The sequence below is a fragment of the Hypanus sabinus genome, chromosome 3 (genome assembly GCF_030144855.1).
Source record: "Hypanus sabinus isolate sHypSab1 chromosome 3, sHypSab1.hap1, whole genome shotgun sequence".
In the NCBI taxonomy this organism is placed as follows: domain Eukaryota; kingdom Metazoa; phylum Chordata; class Chondrichthyes; order Myliobatiformes; family Dasyatidae; genus Hypanus; species Hypanus sabinus.
The window spans coordinates 120,478,600-120,501,060 of NC_082708.1; the positions used below are offsets into that span (position 1 = coordinate 120,478,600).

The window sequence follows — 22,461 nt, forward strand, 5'->3', positions numbered from 1 at the left end:
ATTACTTTAATTGAAAGAGGGAAATAAGAAAGGAGGAAAAAGGAAGTTTATTCATCTCTGAAAATAATTAGAACATCTGTGTGCAACAAAAATGTCATGTTTAGTATCAGAGATAGTTGATAATTACCATACATGAAAAGGATAATCAAATTGACATGTTATTCGAGTGTATCATAGAACATAGACTAGTAAAGTTTAGTATAGGCCCTTCAGCCCATGATGCTGTGCTGAACTATATAGATCAGTCTAACTCTTCCATCTTTCACAGCCCATATCTACCCATTTTTCTTGTATCCATGTGCATATCTAAATCTCTGTTCCTATTGTATTAGCCTCTAGAAACATAGAAAATAGGTACCTGCATGCCCACCTTCAATGACTGGTCTACAATGCCTACTACCATGCCTGGCAGTTCTAGACATCTACCCCTCTGTGTGGGGGGAAAAAAAGGCTTCCTTTGACATCTCCCCCAAACCTTCCACTACTCACCTTAAATGGATGTCCTCTGGTATTAGCCATTGCTGCCCCAGGAGAAAGATTCTGACTCTTCACTCTATCTGTACCTCTCATAATCTTACACACCCCCATCAAATCATCTCATCCTCCTTTGCTCCAAAGGTAAAACGTCTAACTCACTCAATCTTTCTTCGTAAGACAGGTTCTCTAATCCAGACAGCATCCTGATAAATCTCCTCTGCACTCTCTCTAAGGCTTCCACATCCTTCCTATACTGAGGTGACCAAAACTAAATGTGATTTTACAAGTGTGGTCTAACCAGAGTTTCATAGAGCTACAACATTACCTAATGGCTCTTTAACTCAATCGGCTGACTTTCGAAGGCTAACATGTTCAAGTTCGGTCTTCCAAAGTCTATTACTTTACACTTTTCTGGATTGAACTCCACCTGCTGTTCCTCCAAGCAGCTCTGCATTCTGTTATATCACATCGTAAACTATCCATTATACCACCAATCATCATGTCATTTGCAAACTTACCAACCCACCCTTCCATTTCCTCTTAAAAGTTATTTATAAAAATCACAAAGTGCAGTGGTTTCCAATTAGATACTGGCAGAACACCATCTTCATGCTGAATACATTCCTCTAATGCCACCTCTGCCTGTGAGCAAGCAAATTCCAAATCCACACAGCTAGGTTTCCATGGATCCCACACCCCATGGCTTTTGGATAGGTCTATCGCAGCTCAAGTTTGAACTTTAGATAAGCCTATTATGGGAAACCTTGTGAAACAGCTTCCTAGAGGCTATACACCCCACCTACAGCTCCACTTCCATCAATTTGCTTTGTCACCTCCTTGAAAAACTCATTCAGGCCCATGAGGCATAGCCCGCCTTTCTCAAAGCCATGCTGACTATCTCTAATAAAACTACGCTTCTGTAAGTGCTTATAAATCGTGTCCCTAAGAATCCTCTCCATTAGTTTACCCACCGCTGATACAAATCGTATTGGTCTACAATTCTCAGGATTATCTCTGTTACCTTTCTTGAATAACAGAATAACATTTGCCATCCTCCAATCCTCTGGTACTATTCATGGGCCAGGGAGGATGCAAAGATCACTAGCAAAGCCCCAGAAATCTCTTCCTTCACTTCAAATAGTAACTTGGAGTATATCCCCTCCAGCCCAGGAACTTACCCATCCTAATTTATTCCAGGACAAACTCTTTCTTAATGTTCAAGTTCAAGTTTAATTGTAATTCTATGATGTGCATTCCTTTGGGGCCGAGGTGCAAAGCATAGAAGCAACAGCACACGGAGCACCAGCACAATTAGCACATATAATTATTATATCAGAAAAACATACAGTTACAAAAAGAAGTATTAATATAGCCCAAGTTCCTGATTGTCATGGTCTGTAGATTGATGATGCATGTATGTTGTCCTGAGCCACATTTCTGCAAGAACAGCCCGCAGCAGTTCCTCATATCGTGCAGTTCAGCTTTTCTTCCATCGAGCGAACACTGGAGAGCAGCACCAACAGGAGGGGCCATGTGACATGTTACTGTACATGAGCCTGTTTTACACTAACCTCACATTCATCAAGCTCCCTCTCACTGGTGAATACTGAAACAAAGTATTCACTACTAAGGACCTCCCCTACCTCCAGGCACATTTCCTTTTCTTAATCCCTGATTGATCCTACCGTCATTCTAGTCATCCTTCTGTTCTTCACGTATTTGCAAGGACATTGGTTTCACAAATCTGAAAACCTGCCCCATGCACCAATTCTTCTGCCATGTATTCACCTCTTATTTTCATCATACTCTTACCGTCACTGACACATGGCATAGGCAGCAGTCCATAGGTTACTGCTCTTGAGGTTCTACATTTTAGCTTCCGTTTTCATTCTGGTTCCCTATATTCATTCTTCAGGACTTCATGCTTTTTCCTAGCCTTGTCAATGTACACTGTAACTTTTGGCAGCTCATCCTCCCCCTAAGGAATACTGTTCTATGAAGTCTCTGACCTTGTCACCTGGGAGACAACATACCAACTGAGAGTCCTATTCTTGTCCACAAAATCTCCTGTCTGTTCCCCTAACCAATGGTAGCTATAAACCATGAGAAAAAATACTTGAAATTCTAATGTGCCTTAAAGGATAGACTAAATGAATTTTATGTGGTAGTCTACACCTGCTTTGTAAATTGCATTACTGCCTGGGGCAGAAGGCTCACTGATGCTACTGACCAGATGTTGCACTTCTTCACAAACAAAATTCTGCGCAGGGTGGAGGCTGTTGGAGGTTGGGAGAAGAGAAGGCATTCAGGTGCATTTGAAAGTTAAATAGCTATGACAGCTGGCAAAAAGAAAGGTGAAATTTTACTGGCTGTCAAACTTGTGATGGGAATTTTGAAGACAGTACTTCTTTACTGTCTCATTCAATTCACTGCCAGAATCTTATAAAAGCATTCTAAGAGACTTTGGAACAGCAAGATATGTTGTCTGGATAGAGACAAGGAAGGTTCAGATGTATTAGGGATTATTCAGGAGTTATGTGAATATAGCAGATATTAATTCAAACAAGAAGCAGACTTCAGTTCTTAGCAAGTAGTAAATTGAAGTTAACAACATGTCTTTTTGCTGTCTCTGGATCATAGGCTGCCCACAGACTAAGAGATATGGTTTACAAAATGGTGACCATGGTTTGCAGATGCATCAGCCAAACATTAAGACAGTGGAGTTGTGTTAATTGGCCTGCTTCAAAGCAAACAACATGGCTAAGTTATTTGCATCATTGTGACTTCAGTTCAAGCTGACAGACCAGATTACTGTTATCGCTTAGCAGATCAAACACATTCACAGGTCTAGGCAATCAATAGTTTTGTTTTTGTGTACTTAGGACATTTCTGCCCTCAGAGACAGCCCTGAGAGCATTCATTTTGAGTGTCTGGGATTTCCATCTTCAGAAGCTTTTAGACATTCTGTGTCAATTAGTTTGTCCCAGCAGGAGCATTTGAACATTCAGAGGTGTCTCCCACTGTTGATATGTTCGAAGGAAGTATTGCCAACCCAAAATGTTGAAGTAAACAATGTCATTGTAACTATAGAAATTGCATTGAGTCACCTTCTATTACCTTTGATCTTAAGGGTTTAAAAATGCGATGTACTTTTGGCTTTGTGAGACTCTACTATTGAGTATTTCCTGAAGTACACCTGCTTGTAATGATGAATAAAGACGTTGATATCATTGACTTCAGTGTCTTTCTAGTGACTTCAATCACGGTCCCAACAAGGTGTGGGGCAAATATTGATGACAATTGATGTTTGTGGGCGCATGTCAGAAAAATCCAGGCTTCAGAGACTTCTATATTCAATTTAATACCGTCAATAAGCTTAAAAGTCATCTACAGAAAGATCCTTTTTTTTTGTGGTGAATATCTCTGGACAGTGCACCTTTCTTTGTGCATGGAAACAAGATTGAAATCAGGGAGTTTTATCTGCAGTTCTAAAGATAATCTGACCTTGATCTGAATTACTGTGTCCTTCTGAAAATTTCTCCACCTCTTCTTCAGCTCATCTTCAGCTCATCTTCTGCTGAATCTACCATTCATGTCTGGACTCAACCACACTACTCTGCTGCTCCCATACAAAGCCTAATATTGCACTAAATAGTTTCAGCCAGATGGAAATGTCAGTAAACGTAATATGTTCTTCCAGAGGCCTCCACTGTGGTGGCTGGTGAATCTTGTTTGCCTATAGACAGGTTGCATTTGAAGGTTTGTGACGGCAAGGAGTGAAGTATCAATAGTTGGTATGTGGTCAGAGTCAAGATTGAGAATAGCAAGGGTCATGAATATGGATTGGTTCGGACAAGCTGAAACAGATCAGCTAAACCTTAATAAAAGTTGTTATATCAATGGAAGGGTTGGTAGCCCTGTGTCATTGTAGTCTTAGCATCATTGCCCCTAGCCTTAGTAGTAGTCATGCTTTTTTTAAAATTATGCATCGGAAGTCTGTGACCCTCATCCTCATGAACAATGGGAATTTAGTATAGTAAGGTTTCAGGGAAACCACATTTGTGAAAGCCGATTGTTCTGTAAGGAAATAAGAGTAATTGTTTATTTTAGATGGGTGAAGTTGAAAATCATATGCAATGCCCACTTTCAGCCACAATAACTCTGAGTTTCATGTCAGGTTTCCAACACTAATAAAGATCCCAACAGAAAATTAGGGGATGAATTTCCTCAGTACCATTAGCAACCGAGTTAATTGGCTGCAAATTTTACTAATTCTGAAATAAACCTACTTCCAACTGCACTCGACTATTATTTTCAGCACAATGAAAATAAATTTCTAGGTGCATCTCTGTATTGCTACAACAAATGATTGACTATACTTTGAAGCAATGCTAACGTCAAGAATATTGTAGATGTGAATGTAGACCTAGTTACCTTCTGCAGTACCAATGGTCATTTTGGTGTAAGAGACAAGAAGGCTGTTAGCCCCAATCAGAAAATACATTACACTGTAACTTGTTCACTCTGCTGTTGCATCAGCTCCACCATATCAGGCGGATTGATGCTCTGCCACCTGCATGTTTCAGAGCCATGGACTACCTATAGCAGGCACATCAGACTATTGAGAAGGTATGCCAACAATGTCACCTTAAAAAGAAATCACTGGTAAGTTATGTGAACTAACATCAGCTCCCTCTCCTGAACCAGGGTAAGCATCCTCTCCTGAACCAACATCCCCAGCATAAAAAACAGATACTCTAGATGGGCTCATCATTCACATGTCTGACACTAAACCCCAAAACATGTACGCTGCTCTGAGCTTCATCATTGCAAAAGGGAAAGAAGTGATTCCAGGGCACTCTCCAAATCCCATTGAAAGAATGTAATCCTCACCAACTCATGAAAATCCTGCCCGTGACTGCTCAGTATAAGGGAGAGTGGCAGGGTGAGAACACACAGTGCAGCACCAAGGATTTTGACTCTCTTTGGAGCACTCAAAAGACCAGCAAAAACAACAGGAGAAAGCACTACCTTATAACCTATACATAAATTCCTGTCAAATACCTCCAATCCTTCCTGAAACAAAGTTTGTAAATCCCAAATTGGTTTTATCAGCCATAGAACTGAAGTGAAAACAAATTATCCTCAACTTTGAGATAGGAAGACTTACATTCATGAAGCGCTTTCATAACTCTAGATGACTCTCAGCTCTTTTTCTGCAATAAAGAACTTGTAAACACTCAATTATTGTAATAGTGAAATATTGAAATAGTGAAAGTTGGCTTGCAGGTACAACAGGTTGTTAAGAAGGCAAACGGAATGTTGGCCTTCATTGCTAGAAGGATTGAATTCAAGAGGAAGGAGGTCATGCTGCAACTATACAGGGTACTGGTGAGGCTGCACCTGGAGTACTGTGTGCAGTTCTGGTCTCTGTACTTGAGGAAGCATATACTGGCTTTGGAGGCAGTGCAGAGGAGGTTCACCAGGTTGATTCCAGGGATGAAAGGGGTTAACCTTTGAGGAGAGATGAGTCGCCTAGGACTATACTCTCTGGAATTCAGAAGAATAAGAGGGAATCTTATAGAAACACACAAAATTTTGAAAGGGGTAGATAAGGTAGAAGTAGAAAAGTTGTTTCCATTGGTAGGCGAGACTAGACCTTGGGGACATTGCCTCAAGATTCAGGGGAGAAGATTTAGGACAAAGATAAGGAGAAACTGTTTTTCCGAGAAAGTGGTGAATCTGTGGAATTCTCTGCCCAGGGAAGCAGTTGAGGCTTCTTCACTAAATACATTTAAGATACGTTTTTACATAGTAAAATAAGTTTAGATAAGTTTTTACATAGTAAGGGAATTAAGGGTTATGGGGAAAAGGCAGGTAGATGGAGCTGAGTTTACAGCCAGATCAACCATGATCTTATTGAATGGCAGGGCAGGCTCGATGGGCCAGATGGCCTACTCCTGCTCCTATTGTTATGTTCAGTGTAATATTTTGTTGACCCGACTGCATGTAGAACTGCAGTAGTTTTGAGAGTCATTGAGTCAGAAATTGCTACCAGCCACAAAGAACTTACACATTTGACATTGGCACATCATGCCAGTATCAAGTCCTGATGTCAGTTTCCTGGTAACTAAGTATGGATACAGCTTAGAAACAGCCTGTGAAGTGATAGGACCTTACTTGACATAAGACCACAGCAGGGCCTGTCCACAAAAGATTAGCAAGATTTTTTTTGGTGGGATTGTTATGCCATACAGGTATTCACATTAATTGCTTCAGAACGTTCCTATAACTCATTCAAACATTCAAAGCCCATTGAAATACATATTCAAGTGTTCAAAATGCGAAATGCATATTCAAATATTAAAACATTCTTAATTAATTGAGTACTTATTCTTCTGTCCCACAGCTTGTCTTCTCTATTCAAGTGAATGGGCTAACAGTTCCTACTTCATTTCCACCAGGCAAGTTTCTCAGCATTGAGAAAGTCTGCAGATGCTGGAAATCAAAGCAACACACATGAAATGGTGGAGGAACTCAGCAGGCCAGGCAGCATCTGTGGAAAAGAGTAACCTGTCAATATTTCGGGTGGAAACCCTTCATCAGGACACTCGAAGGGTCTTGGCCCGAAGTGTTTGCTGTTCACTCTTTACCATGGATGCTGCCTGGCCTGCTGAGGTCCTCCAGCATTTTGTGTGTCTTGCTTTAAGTTTCTCAGCAAAATTGCCAGGGTGTAGCCACAGTCTTGCCAGTGATTTTGGGATTTTGTTTTCATCTGTGAATCATGAGAATAATGATGTTCATAATGCCAACAATTTGGCCATTGGTCTCACTATGACATTTTTTCATACTGCCAATTTTAAATTTTGGCATGAAACAGCAATATTTACTAGAATAGATTTATAACAATAAAAAAAAGCATGAAATCAATTTAGCTTACCATTACTGAATAAGCAGATTTTTAAATAACTGAATATGACTTTATAAACATATTGGCAAATAGTTAGATTCTTAATGTTGTAAGAAAAAATATTTTTTTTATTGCTGCCTTTTCACCCAAAAGAACCAGCTTAATTTTAAGAGCTTTCTTAAAAGCCTACAAAGGACTGCAATTAGCAGGAACCAGCCATGGTAATTAATTCAATCTGGACATAATCAATTTTGTGTGGAAAACTACTTCTAGTGCAATATTTTTTAAACCACTCCTGAAGATGTAAGAACATTGATTTATGCTAAACGTAATTGGCACTCTAAATGTTGCGATTTTATCTGCTGTGGTTTGGTCAAATGCAAATGAGTCATATTGAATAAATCCAACCATAGCTTTGGTGAAGCTCCAGGCCATGAAGTTTAATTAACATCCAGACCTTAGCAACATGAAATACACCTTTCTCCCCCACTTTCCAACATGCTGAACTTACTTCAGAAAATACCTTTAAATCAGTTACTTGTGGAAGCACATACCTTTCCTTTCAAGCAATTGTCAGCTAAGAACTTTTCACATGTTGGCATGTCCCTGCTACTTCTCATTAACTATCCTGAGATAAACAAGCAATGTGTGGTTCTATACATAAGCAATGATCCAATGATACTGATTATGTGAGCTAGGGAGGACTTTTAGACACTGAAAACAGTGAGAGTCATGTAAACTTTGTGTGCTAATGTAAAGGTTTAGAAGTAAAATTTGGGAGACACATTGCCATTGTCTAAATCAAGGTTGTACTTTCAACTATATTACCCACATTCTTCAACAGTTCAATAGTTTTGTTTAATATCAGAGAATGTATACAATATATAACCTGAAATACTTACTCTCCACAGACATCCTTGAAACAGAAGAAAAAAACCCCAAAGAATGAATGATAGAAAAAACATAAGAACCCCCAAAGCCCCTCCCCCCACGCACACAAGCAGCATCAACCCCTCCCATTTATTCTAGAATAAACAGCATTCCAACCACCCACCATGCAAGCAAAGGCAAAGCCCCAAAAGAGAGATCCTGGTCTAGAGTCCATCAAAAACTAACTGTTCACTCCAATATTTTGACATTCCACAGGCTCCCTCTCTCACTAACAAGGGAGAGATATATCGCTCCTTTGACAGTGATAGGGGAGATAACAGTCACTATTTTGATGTTACAATCAGTTTGAAGCATTGCTTTTTATTTTGAGTTCCCCCGACTCAAAAAGTGGCAAATCGATTACCGAGGGCAGAGCCCTCCGACAGCCTCAATCGCTGTCTTCATTGTTCCAGCTCCCGCGACGTTTCATTACGTGACACCGGTGAGAGTTCATGTCCACAGGGCTGCACAGGCCCCGAAAACACCCAACTTCAGGCCAAACCTGGACATGCTGAAATGCGGCTGATTGGCAGGCTCCAAGAATGGCATGTTGTTGTGCAGAACCACAGGTTTTGAGTGCTGCTGTAGTTCATAGATCCTGTTAGGACCCCAGCAACCCTGAAAAGGAAACTAGAGATATTAGAATAGGAAGAGCTTAACTGTTTCACTGATGAGCTGGGAGAAGTTGCCCTCTGGCTCTAACTTTAGCTCTTGTGACTTGCTGAAATAGTGTAAAAGTGATTTACATCAGTTAAGTAGTTATGTTTTTGTGACTAATAGAATAAAACTAATGGTTACAAAGATGTCTGTGTGCAGCAGAGCAATATGCACAAAATATTGGTGAAACCCAGCATGTCAGGCAGCATCTGTGGAAATGAATAAACAGTTGATGTTTTAGGCCAAGACCCTTCTTCATGACTGGAAAGGAAGGGTAAAGATATCACAATAAAATGGTTGGGGAGGATGAGGACTAGGTAGAAGTTATCTTCCCCCTTCCTTTCCAGTGCTGAAGGAGGGTCTTTGTCTGAAGCATCGACTGTTTATTAATTTCCATAGATGCTGCCTGACCTGCTGAGTTCCTCCAGCATTTTGTGTGTGGTGATCTGGATTTTCCAACATCTGCAGAATCTCTTGTGTTTGTGTGTGCAACAGAATACCATTTTATGCCTTTCACTAGGGCTGATACTCCAGTCCAGCTGGATGGGAAAAAAGAATGTATGACTGCAACAGCTGAGTTGCTGTTTTATCCCTGCAGCAGAGGTCAGTAATGGATCAAAATGAAAGCTTCTGTTATCTCCGGTCTGGAAATGATTATTATAAAATACAGGCCTGCAATGTTGTTTTATAGGGGTGATTACAGCCAGAATTGTTATATTAGTCAATTTTATCACTTGTAACTGCAAGGAAGCAGGTTCCCTCTTTTGTGCAAATTGTGTCTAGCTGCTATAACATTTTTATTGGCCTCTGGCTCAATGATAGGCTGGGGTTTTATTAGCCAATCAGAGTAGGGTTCTGTCACACTCACACAAAGAATAGATTGTAGCTCTTTGTTAATGATATGGAAACGAAATTAGTTGCTGCAGGCTCCTGACAGACCAGTGCTGTGAATGCAAATTAGAGCGAATGAGGAAAAAAATGTTCAACAATGGTAAACTATCCTCACCTTAAAGAATGCAGAGACACATAGAAAGGTCATGAAATTGCTAAAATAAAACACTAAGGTGTCGGAATTTGTCAGTGCAGAAGGTTGGTTTGTTGATTTTTCTCCGAGAAAATATTACTGGAAGTGCGAAGTAATAATGTTACTGTGCAGCAGAGCAACTGGGATCTCGATGAACAATGGAACAAATAACGCATTGAAATTATGGAATTGACAAAGAAAGATCACAAGGACTGTGAAACAGATCAATTACTGGCCAGAAACACCACTAGTTGTTCCACACTCTGCTGCTGGATTTTTCCTCCATAGCTCTGTAAAGAGTTATTACATCCACACGACTGCATTCCACCATTGGGCTACTCAAGGATTCAGTGATGGACCACAAGCTATTTAGTTCCCCAGTATTTACACCGGAAAATCTGACCACAGCACCTGCACCAATTTAAACCTTCTGCAGAGTTGTGGCATCATTCATTTCAATAGTGCAGAATATAGAAGAGGGATAAATGCATTACTGGTACATGTAGTTTATAATTTCAAATTAATGGATTTCATTAAATGAATTATTTTATTTTTGTGGTTTAAATTGATTGCCTTTTAAACTTAAATATTGTGTTTAAGAGTACATTAAATATTCTGAGCAATTTTGGTACCCATATGTAAGGAAAGAAGTCCTGGCCCTGGAGAGGATCCAGAGGAGGTTCACAAGATTGATCCCAGGTTTGAAAGGTGTAATATCACGAGAATTTGGTTTCTCCGGGCTGTAAGTAATGGAGTTCAGAAGGATGGAAGGGGGGTGAGGGAGTAAAGATAGGTGGTTTTACTTTCCTCCACTATTGATGCTGTCCTTGCCCTCATCTCCTCCATTTCCAGAATGTACCCACTCAGCCCATCTTCCCACCACCTTAACAGTGACAGAGTTCCCCTTGTCCTCACCTACCACCCCCTGAGCCTCAGCATCCAACGTATCATCGTTTGCAACTTCCACCATCTCCATAGTGATCCTACCACTAAACATATCTCTACCTCTCCCCTTCGCCCTGCTGTCTGCAGGGATTGCTCCCTTTGTAATTCCCTTGTCCATTTGTCCCTCCTGGCATATGTCTCATAGCCAAAGTGCTACTCCTGCCCATTCACCTCCTCCCTCACCTCCATTCAGGACCCCAGACTGTCCTTCCACGTGAGACAACACTTCACCTGTGAGTCTGCTGGGGTCATCTATTGTGTCCAGTGCTCCCAATGCAGCCTCCTCTACATCGTTGAGACCCATTGTAAGTTGGGGGACTGCTTCATTGAGCCCCTCTGCTCCACCTATAAGAAGCAAAACTTCCCAGTGGTCAACCATTTTAATTCCCATTCCCATTCCCATTCCTGTTCCAAAGTGTCAGGCCATGGCCTCCTCTTGTGCCACAGTGAGTCTGGGTAGCCTCCAACCTCATGGTATGAATATTGATTTCCCCTTCCTGTAAAAGAAAAATTCCCTCCCCCTCCTCTCTTACTCTATTTCCCACTCTGGCCCCTTGCTTCTTCTCACCTGCCTATCATCTCCTCGTGAGTTCCCTCCTTCCCTTTCTCCTATGGTCCACTCTCCTCTCCTATCATACTCCTTTCTTTCCAGCCCTTTACCTTTCCTTCCCTCCCTAGCTTCACCTATTATCTTCTAGCTAACCTCCTTCCCCTCCTCCAACCATTTTATTCTGGTCTCTTCCCCCTTCCTTTCCTGTTCTGAAGAAGGGTCTTGGCTCGAAATGCTGATTGTTATTCATTTCCATAGATGCTGCCTGATCTGCTGAGTTCCTCCAGCATTTTGTGTGTTGAAAAAGATCTGCCAAGATTGAATGGTGGAGCAGACTATATAGACCAAATGACCCAATTCTTATCCTGTACCTTTATGGTCTAAATAGTTCTTGAATGTTTAGGTTTGTTATGGGTGTGTTGTTGCTTTGAAAGTTTGAGACATGTGGAACTACCTGTCAAAGCATTTCGGCAGAATTAGGAACCAGTGAGACCTTGTGCTGCTCAGTGTCTGTTAGTCTGGTTGCATCAGCTCCTTTGCGAAGTGTGTGCTGGAAACCTCATCTAGATGAGACCTTGCCTAGCAACTAGGCATCAGGGACTGCAAGTGCAAGCAACTTTTGGCAATTTCCAGACCAAAATGTGTGAATTTATTGTCTTTATTTGCCACAAGTTGCTGGCCAGTTGGCACATTAATAATTATGTTTGCTACTTTGATACCTAATTTTTCATCGCATTTCAACCCATTTTTTTTGTTTTGGAAAACAAATGATAGAATTGTTTATTGCAATCAATATTGTAGCGGCTATTCTAACAAGCCAATGCTGCTGCTGGCAACCTAATATGGGGGTTGTTATCCTTGTATGATCAATTCAATAGTAATGTTCCAAAAAGTCAAAGAACTGTATTCGATCCTTTAGTAACTAATGAAACAAACAATCTTAAAGCGATGGAGTTAAGCATAACTAAGTGAAATTAAGCCTAAACAAAAGTTGTGACGCCCGGTGGCCCCCAGAACTGAAGCAAACTGCCTAGAACAAAGCACGAATATGTAACTTATTCCCTTTGCTTTTACCACGCTGCCACCTATGTGACTAGTTATCAAAATAAATATCATACACACAGAATACAGTGCGCATAGAGAACAGATGCATGGCCGTTACGGATATTAAAGACTATATCTCAAAATTAATATATCTGCTTCAAAGAAACAGATAACTGGATCGTTTTCAATAAACATAGCAGGGAACTGGAGGAATCTATGAAGCCATGGAACAAAGGAGTAAAAAATATGAATCAGTCCCTGCTGTAAATGACAGCCCAGGAATGAATACCAGCTTTACATGTGGAAACTCTATCTTTAAAGAAGTGTACAACTGTAACTAATTTGAAATGATATTTATGGCAACATACTTTAGTTATTATATCCCTTTTCTTCCCCTCTTGCTTTCTGTGGTTCACTATTTTGTGTCAATGTTTACTGCAACTCAGGTAACCTATACATAGCTATAATGATCATATTCCTAGCCAGTGCCCTTTTGTTCAGTTTTGTTGGCCTGGATCTTACAGATTAATGCCGGTGGTTGTGACCTCCCCAAATCACAGTGGGAAATTGAAAGAAATTTTGTGCAAATTACTGTTCGGTGTATCCAGTTATATTCTCCATTTCTAATTCTTGGAATAAAGCAATCACAATATTTTGGGTGAACTCTCATTAATATTCTTCTATGAAATCTTGCCCAATTTCTGCCAGTAGCAGCCTCTGGTGATAGCGGCAATGTCTCAGTTGTGTTCTGATGAAGTTCTGCATCTGAATATCTCTGCTTCTCAAATAATCAGCAGAAATTTAACTGGTATATCCAGTGGCAAGTAGTATTGATCCAGCTCAACATAGCACAATTCTATGTCAACAGTTAAGAAACTCAACAATTTATGAATAGGTCTCTGCCTAAGTATATAATGTGGACTTGGAGTGTTACACTAAAAAAAATGAAGTGCATGTTTTTTTGTCTGACAAGTATTTCACCTGCCATTATTTTCTTCAAAAATAGAAGTACATATTTTTGGGTGACTAGCCTCAAGATAGGTAATGGTTTACTGAATGTAGTGCTGGACTAGTGTCCCAGAGATGGTCAAGGTTAAACTGTCTTCTGAAGCATACATTTTATTTGAGCTAATTGGTGACTAACTCTCAAAAATGAGGTCCAAAAGAAAATACACAGACACATGTTTGATAGAAAGTGGCAAGATCAGCTTGCAAAGCCGGCAGATCATCATGCAAATCAGTGTGCAATGCTTCCATATTACAGCTTCATGCTTCAGCCAACACCCCAGCATAACCTATAACAGCTAAATCAGTATTAATAAAAATATAGGAGCTGCCATCCTTGTCATTAAAACAGATTGTGACACCTTGTAGTTAGTTTGCTGGATTGTTTGTTTCTGTGAGTTAATTTTATGGTCTGTGTGGTGCTGAATTTTTTTGTTATGGAAGACTATGCCAGAGGATATTTCTTCTAAGTGATTGGTAGGGCTTCCTCTGGGAAATGAAAGAATGAAGGAAGGTCAAACACAGCAGGACCAGCTGCTAGAAAAGGAAGGGAGGAGGAGGGAGAGAAAAGCTCTTAACAGGAGACCGAGTTTGCCAAGAGTCCTTAGGGAGCCATTCTTTAACACCATTTTCAGCAAAGACCAGCAACTTAATTGTTTTACACAGGAGATTGTGTCTAAATTCCCCCTACAAATGAAGCCACTCCTGCAGAACACAGCAGAGGATTTTACAGGTCTGGTTCCTTCCAGGCTGCCTCTAGATATTTGACTTCAACCATCCAGTCTGCAGTACGCTGATGTAATAAGAGATGCCATTGAGGTGCTCCACACAAAGAGAAACGGTTCAGAGTCATTCCCTCCCACCAGAGACAAGCAGTGAAATGCAAATTAAATCTTGCACAGATTGCAGGTTTTCCTGTGGAGCACAGTGCCATTCACTCAGGCTCATTGCTTTCTCTTCAACTCGTTATCTTGGCCATTTTAATGAAGTGAAAGAGATTTCATTTTCTCATTATCCATCTGGTGCACGATCATTCCCTTCATTCCCCCTTCATTCCCCCTTCATTCTGCAGTGTTCTCCTGTGCCACCAGAATCTGACCCATCAATACAAGTCAAATGCTGGCGACTCAGTGATAAATTTAGCTTTTACTGCTTATAGCTCTAACAGGAAACCATATACATGCTGCACAGGAATTCTGCAATGGTAGCCATGCTTCTCTCGATAATGTTGCCTTCAGTGCACTCAAGCATCAGACCTCATCATGTACAAACAATATTTGGATGATTTACTTCAAGCTCCACAATATGCAAGGCTGTGGACCAGGTTCTGGAAAATAGAATTAGGCTCGGTAACTCTTAAATGGCAAGGACACGATGGGCCAAACAGACTTCATTGTCATTACATTTTGGTGATTCTTTTGAACACTTTTGTTTATTTTGCACAAAATTTGAGAAATGCACAAGGATACTTTTCACACATATATACACCTATTTACATTTTCAATATCTACACCTTCTTAAACCATATAAACCATATAACAACTACAGCATGGAAATGGTCCATCTCGGCCCTTCTAGTCCATACTGAATGCTTACTCACACCTAGTCCCACTGGTCCGCACTCAGCCCATAACCCTCCATTCTTTTCCTGTCCATATACCTATCCAATTTTACTTTAAATAACAATACCAAACCTGCCTCTACCACTTCTACTGGAAGCTCATTCCACACAGCTACCACTCTCTGAGTAAAGAAATTACCCCTCGTGTTACCCTTAAACTTTTGCCCCCTGACTCTCAACTCATGTCATCTTGTTTAAATCTCCCCTACTCTCAATGGAAAAAGCCTATCCACGTCAACTCTATCTATCCCCCTCATAATTTTAAATACCTCTATCAAGTCCCCCCTCAACCTTCTACGCTCCAAAGAATAAAGACCTAACTTGTTCAACCTTTCCCTGTAACTTAGGTGCTGAATCCCAGGTAACATTCTAGTAAAATGTTATTACATTTTAATTCAGCCTTTCAAATACTGTACAGACACTTCAATATACAGACCAGGAAAATAATGCATTTTCTAGCTGACTTGCTGATGCCATCAATTAAAATTATTTGCTCCTTTGAATTAATTATTATCACTAATTATATGCTGCACATGCCTGTTCTGCAAAGAGCTAGGGATTTCAGAACATGTCTGTGTTGATGAATTATTGGGAAGATCCAGGGTGACAATACCAATTTGAAAGGACAGGCATCATGAATATTGTCTCTAACTATGTTCATTCTTAAAATGAATGTCGGGGTTGTGTATGGTGACATATATGCATTTTGATAATAAATTTACCTGGACTTTTGAACTTTGTTATGGGAATATGGAAACAAATTGTCAATCATTACTGCGGTACTAATGGGAAGTATAACAGTAATAGTGTGGTATCGGCATTTATTTTTCCTTGGATGTTGTGCTCTTCTCATTATCCTTATGATCTGGTATTGCCAAAAGGTTGATCTGCAATCCCCAAGTCAGGACAGTGTTCTATTCCTGAGAACTGTTTATGATCTGAACTGTTGATAAATTGGAAATGAACAAAACCAATGTATGGAAGAGGAATGCAGAAACAGTTGTGATGGTGCAAACAGGATGAGAGGAGTGATCAGTAGGCAGCTTCGCCAACTCAGTGAGTAAGCGAGTGAGTCTTCTCAGTGTTACTAGCTCGGCTCAGCTGGACCCAGTCCCCAATTCTTACAACTCTGGGGGAGAAGGCTCACAGAAATGCCCAGCTCTGACCCATTAGATAATGCCCACAGCGACCAGCAAATATATCACCGTGTATCCCGCTGGTCTCCAAAGTGTTCGTTCTAACGTATGGGCTGTCCGTAAGTCAGGTATTCATAACCTGGACAGGACCTGTACGGTTGTATAGGATGGACTGAATGGATCTGATGGTCTTTGTATGCCTGTGACTTTTCAGTTTTTTTCTAAATGATTGTTGTTGCTTCTCTCAAAGACAATGTTTTGTAGTATGCTCATATGTCACTGTTTTTGGTACCTATGGATGCTGCTATACCAGTAAATAAAGGAAGCATGCCAAAGGGACAGGACCAAAGGCACAGAACCTATAATAATGTCGCTGGAAAATAAATACTTTGCCATCTATGGGGGCTGAAGACTGACAGGCTTCCTGGCCCTGATGATTCATAGACTGGGTCATAAAGGAAGTAGCTGCAAAGAAAGTGAATTCATCAGTTGTAACCTCTCTGGAATCTGTAAAGGTCCTCAAAAGGCAAATTACAAATATAACCATACTTTTGAAAAGAATTAGACATAAAGCCGTGGGCCACATATCCGAAGAAAAGGCCAAAATTCATTATTGGGAGCTCCTTGGGAAATGTTCAACTGACACCAGAGTGGGGATTGTTTATGAATTCAGTGTGATTCTTGACATGGTGTCAACCTGAGAGGGTTCTGTTCCCATTAGTTGACTCCTCCTGATTTAACTGTAGGTGTATCTCTACTGACCTACAGAAAAGCATTTTCTAGAGGATCCATGTAGGACTCAAGAGTTCCGATCTGTTCACCTTTTTCCAGGCAGCCTAAGGCAGAGAAGATGTTGGAGCTCAAGGTCTGAGTAGCCTTGGTGTGAGCATTAATGAGAGGAGGCATGATATAATAACCCGAAGCCCTGTTAACAACGGCACCATCAACTGAGATGACCGCAGGTTATATTAATACCTTCATTGTCTACACCAGTGTCCAGGCCAAACCCAAGGGCATTTATTGGCAGAGAAACATAGAAAATCTACAACATAATACGGGCCTTTTGGCCCACAAAGCTGTACCGAACATGTCCTTACCTGAGAAATTACCTAGCGTTACCCATAGCCCTCTATTTTTCTAAGCTCCTTGTACATATCCAGGAGTCTCTTAAAACACCCTATCGTATCCACCTCCACCACCATCACTGGCAGCCCATTCCACTCACTCACCACTCTGCATAAAAAGCATACCCCTGACATCTCCTCTGCACCTACTTCCAAGCACCTTAAAACTGTGCCCTCTCGTACTAGCCATTTCAGCCCTGGGAAAAAGCCTCTGACTATCCACACGATCAATGCCTCTCATCATCTTATATACCTCTGTCTCATCCTCCATCGCTCCAAGGAGAAAAGGCCGTTTGCTCAACCTGTTCTCATAAGGCATGCTCCCCAATCCAGACAACATCCTTGTGAATCTCCTCTGCACCCTCTCTATGGTTTCCACATCCTTCCTGTAGTGAGGCGACCAGAACTGAGCACAGTATTCCAAGTGGGGTCTGACCAGGGTCCTCTATAGCTGCAACATTACTTCTCGGCTCCTAAACTCAATGCCACGACTGATGAAGGCCAATGCACCATATGCTTTCTTAACCACAGAGTCAATCTGCGCAGCAGCCTAGAGTGTCCTATGGACTTGGACCTCAAGATCCCTCTGATCCTCCACGCTGCCAAGAGTCTTACCATTAATGCTATATTCTGCCATCATATTTGACCTACCAACATGAACCATCTCACAATTATCTGGGTTGAACTCCATCTGCCACTTCTCAGCCCACTTTTGCATCCTATCAATGTCCCACTGTAACCTCTGACAGCCTTCCACACTATTCATAACACCTCCAATCTTTGTGTCATCAGCAAATTTACTAACTCAGTGGTCGAGAAAAATCTTCAGCATTGTGTTAGTTCCATCATAGGCAGTTTAATTTAAAATGTAGAAAGTATTTATTATAAATGTAGCAGATCAGGAGGACTTCTCTACTGTGTTCTTAATTCTACCTGCAACCTACACTGGTCACCTGTACTATATATGAACCCTTCCTACTCCCTGGACTAGGCTTTATGTCAATCAAGAAATGCATACTGAGATAGCCAGTGCAACGGACCCACTCTTAATTTCTTCCGGGCTTATGGAGGAATCATTCTCAAATGTATTCACTCAGAATGGAGTCATCTACAAAGTGGTATTTGTTTTATTACCATGTGGTAACTCTTAAAGCAGCATTGCTTACTTGAAATCACTGCAGCAAGTGATGGAGTAGGTATGGCTGACTTACTAAGAATATGTTGGATGCAGAGTTTGGCACGGCATTTCACTGACATGCAATCAGATAAAGGCAATGGAAGTGGAGCCGCCTGCACCCTTTCCTAATAGTGAGACATACAAAATGTAGGTCCACTTGTTTCAACAGTGATTTGGTGAAGTATCCACAATTGTCATCCATGGCAGATTCAATATCAGCTCTTGATAGTGCTCAAACATGCTCTCTTCTGACTAAGAGGTTTTATTTTCTTGACAAAGACACTCCTCATTTTGAGGCAGCAACTTCAAATGGGGATTGTAAGTCAATGACATGCTCGTGGACTTCCATTGCCCAATACGGTTCATGTTTGATATGAGAATGGTAATAGATTTTATGTTTCCATTCAACTGTGTAGTGTGAATAAATTACAATTAACACTCAGTCTGATGGTTTATGTGTCAGTGTTTGAATAACTGTGAGCAGAAAAGAAAATTCCGGTTTCCATCTGTGTGTGTGTTACAGCAATTGTGTAGAGAACAATGCCATCTTCAATAAGGAGTGCTGTACCCTCTTTCTGACAATAATATTCATTAGTGTTCAATTTAGTGGATTTCTTCTTGAATCGTGTGCCATGTTATATATGCATCATTTCCAGAAGATTGTAGGGTTCATCTAAAAGCAATTAATTTGGTTGATAATCTACAAACGTTTGTATGTCTTATTTTTTGACCATATCCAAGTATTTGTTCTAAAGAATAGAGTTTAACTTGTTCCCCTTTCTAAACAATAATCTTTTTGTAGTAGCATTTATTGTTGATAATGTCACAATCGCCCAGTTTTATATCACATTCTCCCACTGGCAACTTTCCAGTGATACTTCTGTTTAATAATTACAAGTAAGCATTATTACCCAAAAGCAAAATGCTGTAAATGCCACAAATCTGTAAAAAGCTGGAGAGGAAGCACCTATGGAGAAAGAAATAGCATTTCCAGTTCTTGACCTTTCATCTTAAATGAGAAATAAAACAAATTTCAGAGAAAGAGGGAAGAGAAAAAGAGAATATAAAATAATATTGCCAGCTGAAAGAGGATATTAAAATCTGGCAAATAACAAAATTACTTTCTGAGGTGGTTTAATTACAAGGAGGCAGTAAAATTTGAAGTTACCAGGTGGGAAGAGAAAAAACTCGATGGAAACATGAGTTAAAAGTTAAAACATGAGTTGGAATTTGTTAACAAAATGTGGAATTTATTGTTGAGTTCAGATGACTGCATTGCGTCTAGTCAGAAGATGAAATGCTGTTTCTCAAGCTTCCATTCAGTTTAGTTGGAACAGTATAAGAAGCAAGAGAAAGGAAAGTCAGAATGGGAACAAAGTGGGGAGTTAAAAGGACAGGCAGCTAAGCTGAGGGTCATGCAGTACTTGCCATATGAATGGAAATTACCAAATCAGCACGTGGATTTTCCAGCGTAGTGGAAATCACATAATACGTTACTTGATTACTTACTCCAAAACTGGAAACCAACAAAGATGGTTTAGAGCCAGAGTTTAATATTATTACAGTATGGTCACCACTATTTATTTAAAATTTGTAATTGCGCTCATTTGACTACATGCATTCAATGATTTAGATAGAAAGATGTTAACTGTGAAGTGTTGTATATTTTTATTGCTATTTCACAGTTATAGAATAAATATGCCTTCAAATGAATCACTATGAAGTCTAGTTAGTGCCATTTTGTTCCATACATTCTGTCTAGAGACCTATTGGTATCAGGGCCCTCTAACATGAGGACAATCCTTGTCCACCTTACTCCATCACTTCACCTTCATCTGTTTGTTTTGCAAACTCAACTGTTGAAATCACATCATTGGTTAATCTTCCTGATCTTCACCTGTATCACCTTTACCATAAAAAATTCCATTAATACAAAAGAGCATCACTTCTTGATTCTAACAATAGCAAATAAGCTTGAAGTGGGAGATTATTGTCACCTTGCATTGAGATGAGTTTTGCCTTTAATCCTTCAAATTGCATTTTTCATCCTACTGAAGATTTACGTAAAGTCACAATGAAGCAGTCAAATAATTTGTTGGATAGCTGGGGCAGCACAGTAGCGGTTAGCACAGTGTTTTACAGTATCGCTGACCCAAGTTCAATTCCCGCTGCCGCCTGTAAGGAGTTTGTATGTTCTCCCCACTTCCTTCATGTGCTCCGGTTTCCTCCCACCATTTGAAGGCGCCCCAGTTTGGAGGTTAATTGTTCATTGTAAATTATCCCGTGATTAGGCTGGGATTAAATCAGAGATTGCTGGGTGGCGTGGCTTGAATGGGTGGAAGTGTCTATTCTGCGCTATAGCTCAGCAAGTAAGTAAATAAATAAATAAATAATGATTTGCTGTGTTATGTACCTTCAAGTGCTGTTATCAATGATAGAGTATAGAGCTAGACTCTTATTTTGCAGGTGCATTATTCCAACTATCTAAAATTTCCTTTTTCAGATCATTTGCCTGCAGGATTTTTTTGGAGACGATGATGTCTTTGTTGCATGTGGTCCAGAAAAGTACCGATACGCCCAGGATGACTTTTTGCTGGATAGTAGTGGTAAGATACCATGACTCTTTCTGTATAGGATTCAGACTGAATATCGTTTACCTCCAGGGGAATGCTAAAAATTCAAGGAGATTTTCCACTGATCTACTTTGAATGAGTCATCAATCATCTTTTTATCAGTAATGACATTGATCATTTTGTTATACATTATGCTGAGATAAATGTATTATTATTTTTTAAATTACTGTTTGATTTCTGAGGAAGCTCCCTTTATTTAACATCAAATATTTAATTTGCAGTGTATTCAAATAAACCTCATTACATGTGTCAGGTTGGTTCAATTTCCAATTGTTTATCAGATTAGAAATACAGAGCATCTATCTGTTATTATGAAATAATTTGGTTTCAAGTCCCCACTTCATGCTGAGCTACATATTTCTCAATTGCCAGCATGTTGTTTTCTGTTGTTTGATAGGAAATGATAAACTGACCAGAAATCACCTCCTTTAACATTTATCCAGTGGCCTGTAGATATCTATAATTTAATGTATGTGCTGAGTTTAAGCTTGCCTGTGATGCCTCAGAAATTGAATGTCTTTCTGCTAAGACTCAAAAGGATGATGACCTTTCAGGGAGATGCAGAAGAAGATTGCCAAATGAAATGGAAGGACGATTTCTTCATTTGAAGCTTTAAAAAAAGGCAGATGAGAATCTTGGTCAGAGTTAAAGTATCTTTTCCTTAAAAAGAACAGTCCTAACCAGCTGGTGCATTAATAACACACACAAAATGCTGGTGGAACACAGCAGGCCAGGCAGCATCTATAGGAGAAGCACTGTCGACGTTTCGGGCCAAGACCCTTCGCATTTCCCCCTCCCCCCACTACTTTCAAATCTCTTAGTATCTCTCCTTTCAGTTAGTCCTGACAAAGGGTCTCGGCCCAAAATGTGGACAATGCTCCTATAGATGCTGCCTGGCCTGCTGTGTTCCACCAGCATTTTGTGTGTGTTTGAATTTCCAGCATCTGCAGATTTCCTCGTGGTGCATTAACAATGCCTGTTCAATCACGATAACAATAATTTTGCTCCCAAGCCTCACTGTCATCTTCCGAGTGGACTGCTGTTCAGATCCACTAGGAAAAGCAAGGAGAACAGTATTTGTGGCAGCAGAAGACGACTGCTGGTGATCTGAGGGCTACACACACAAAACGCGGGAGGAGCTCATCAGGACATGCAACATCTATGGAAAAAGATACAGTCAATGTTTCGATCCTGCCGAAGGATTTCACCCTGAAACCTCGACTGTACT

The 22,461-nt window shown here is 40.3% G+C and overlaps 1 protein-coding gene across 2 annotated transcripts in view; it reads left to right on the forward strand.

The window, feature by feature from the left end:
* Window positions 1-22,461, forward strand: part of dclk2a (doublecortin-like kinase 2a) — a 337,808-nt gene that overhangs the window by 183,838 nt on the left and 131,509 nt on the right. For both annotated transcript variants that reach the window (XM_059963368.1, XM_059963367.1), the window contains exon 3: window positions 21,104-21,206. In XM_059963368.1, coding sequence (XP_059819351.1) covers window positions 21,104-21,206 — 103 coding nt within the window. The remainder of the gene's footprint in view (window positions 1-21,103; window positions 21,207-22,461) is intronic.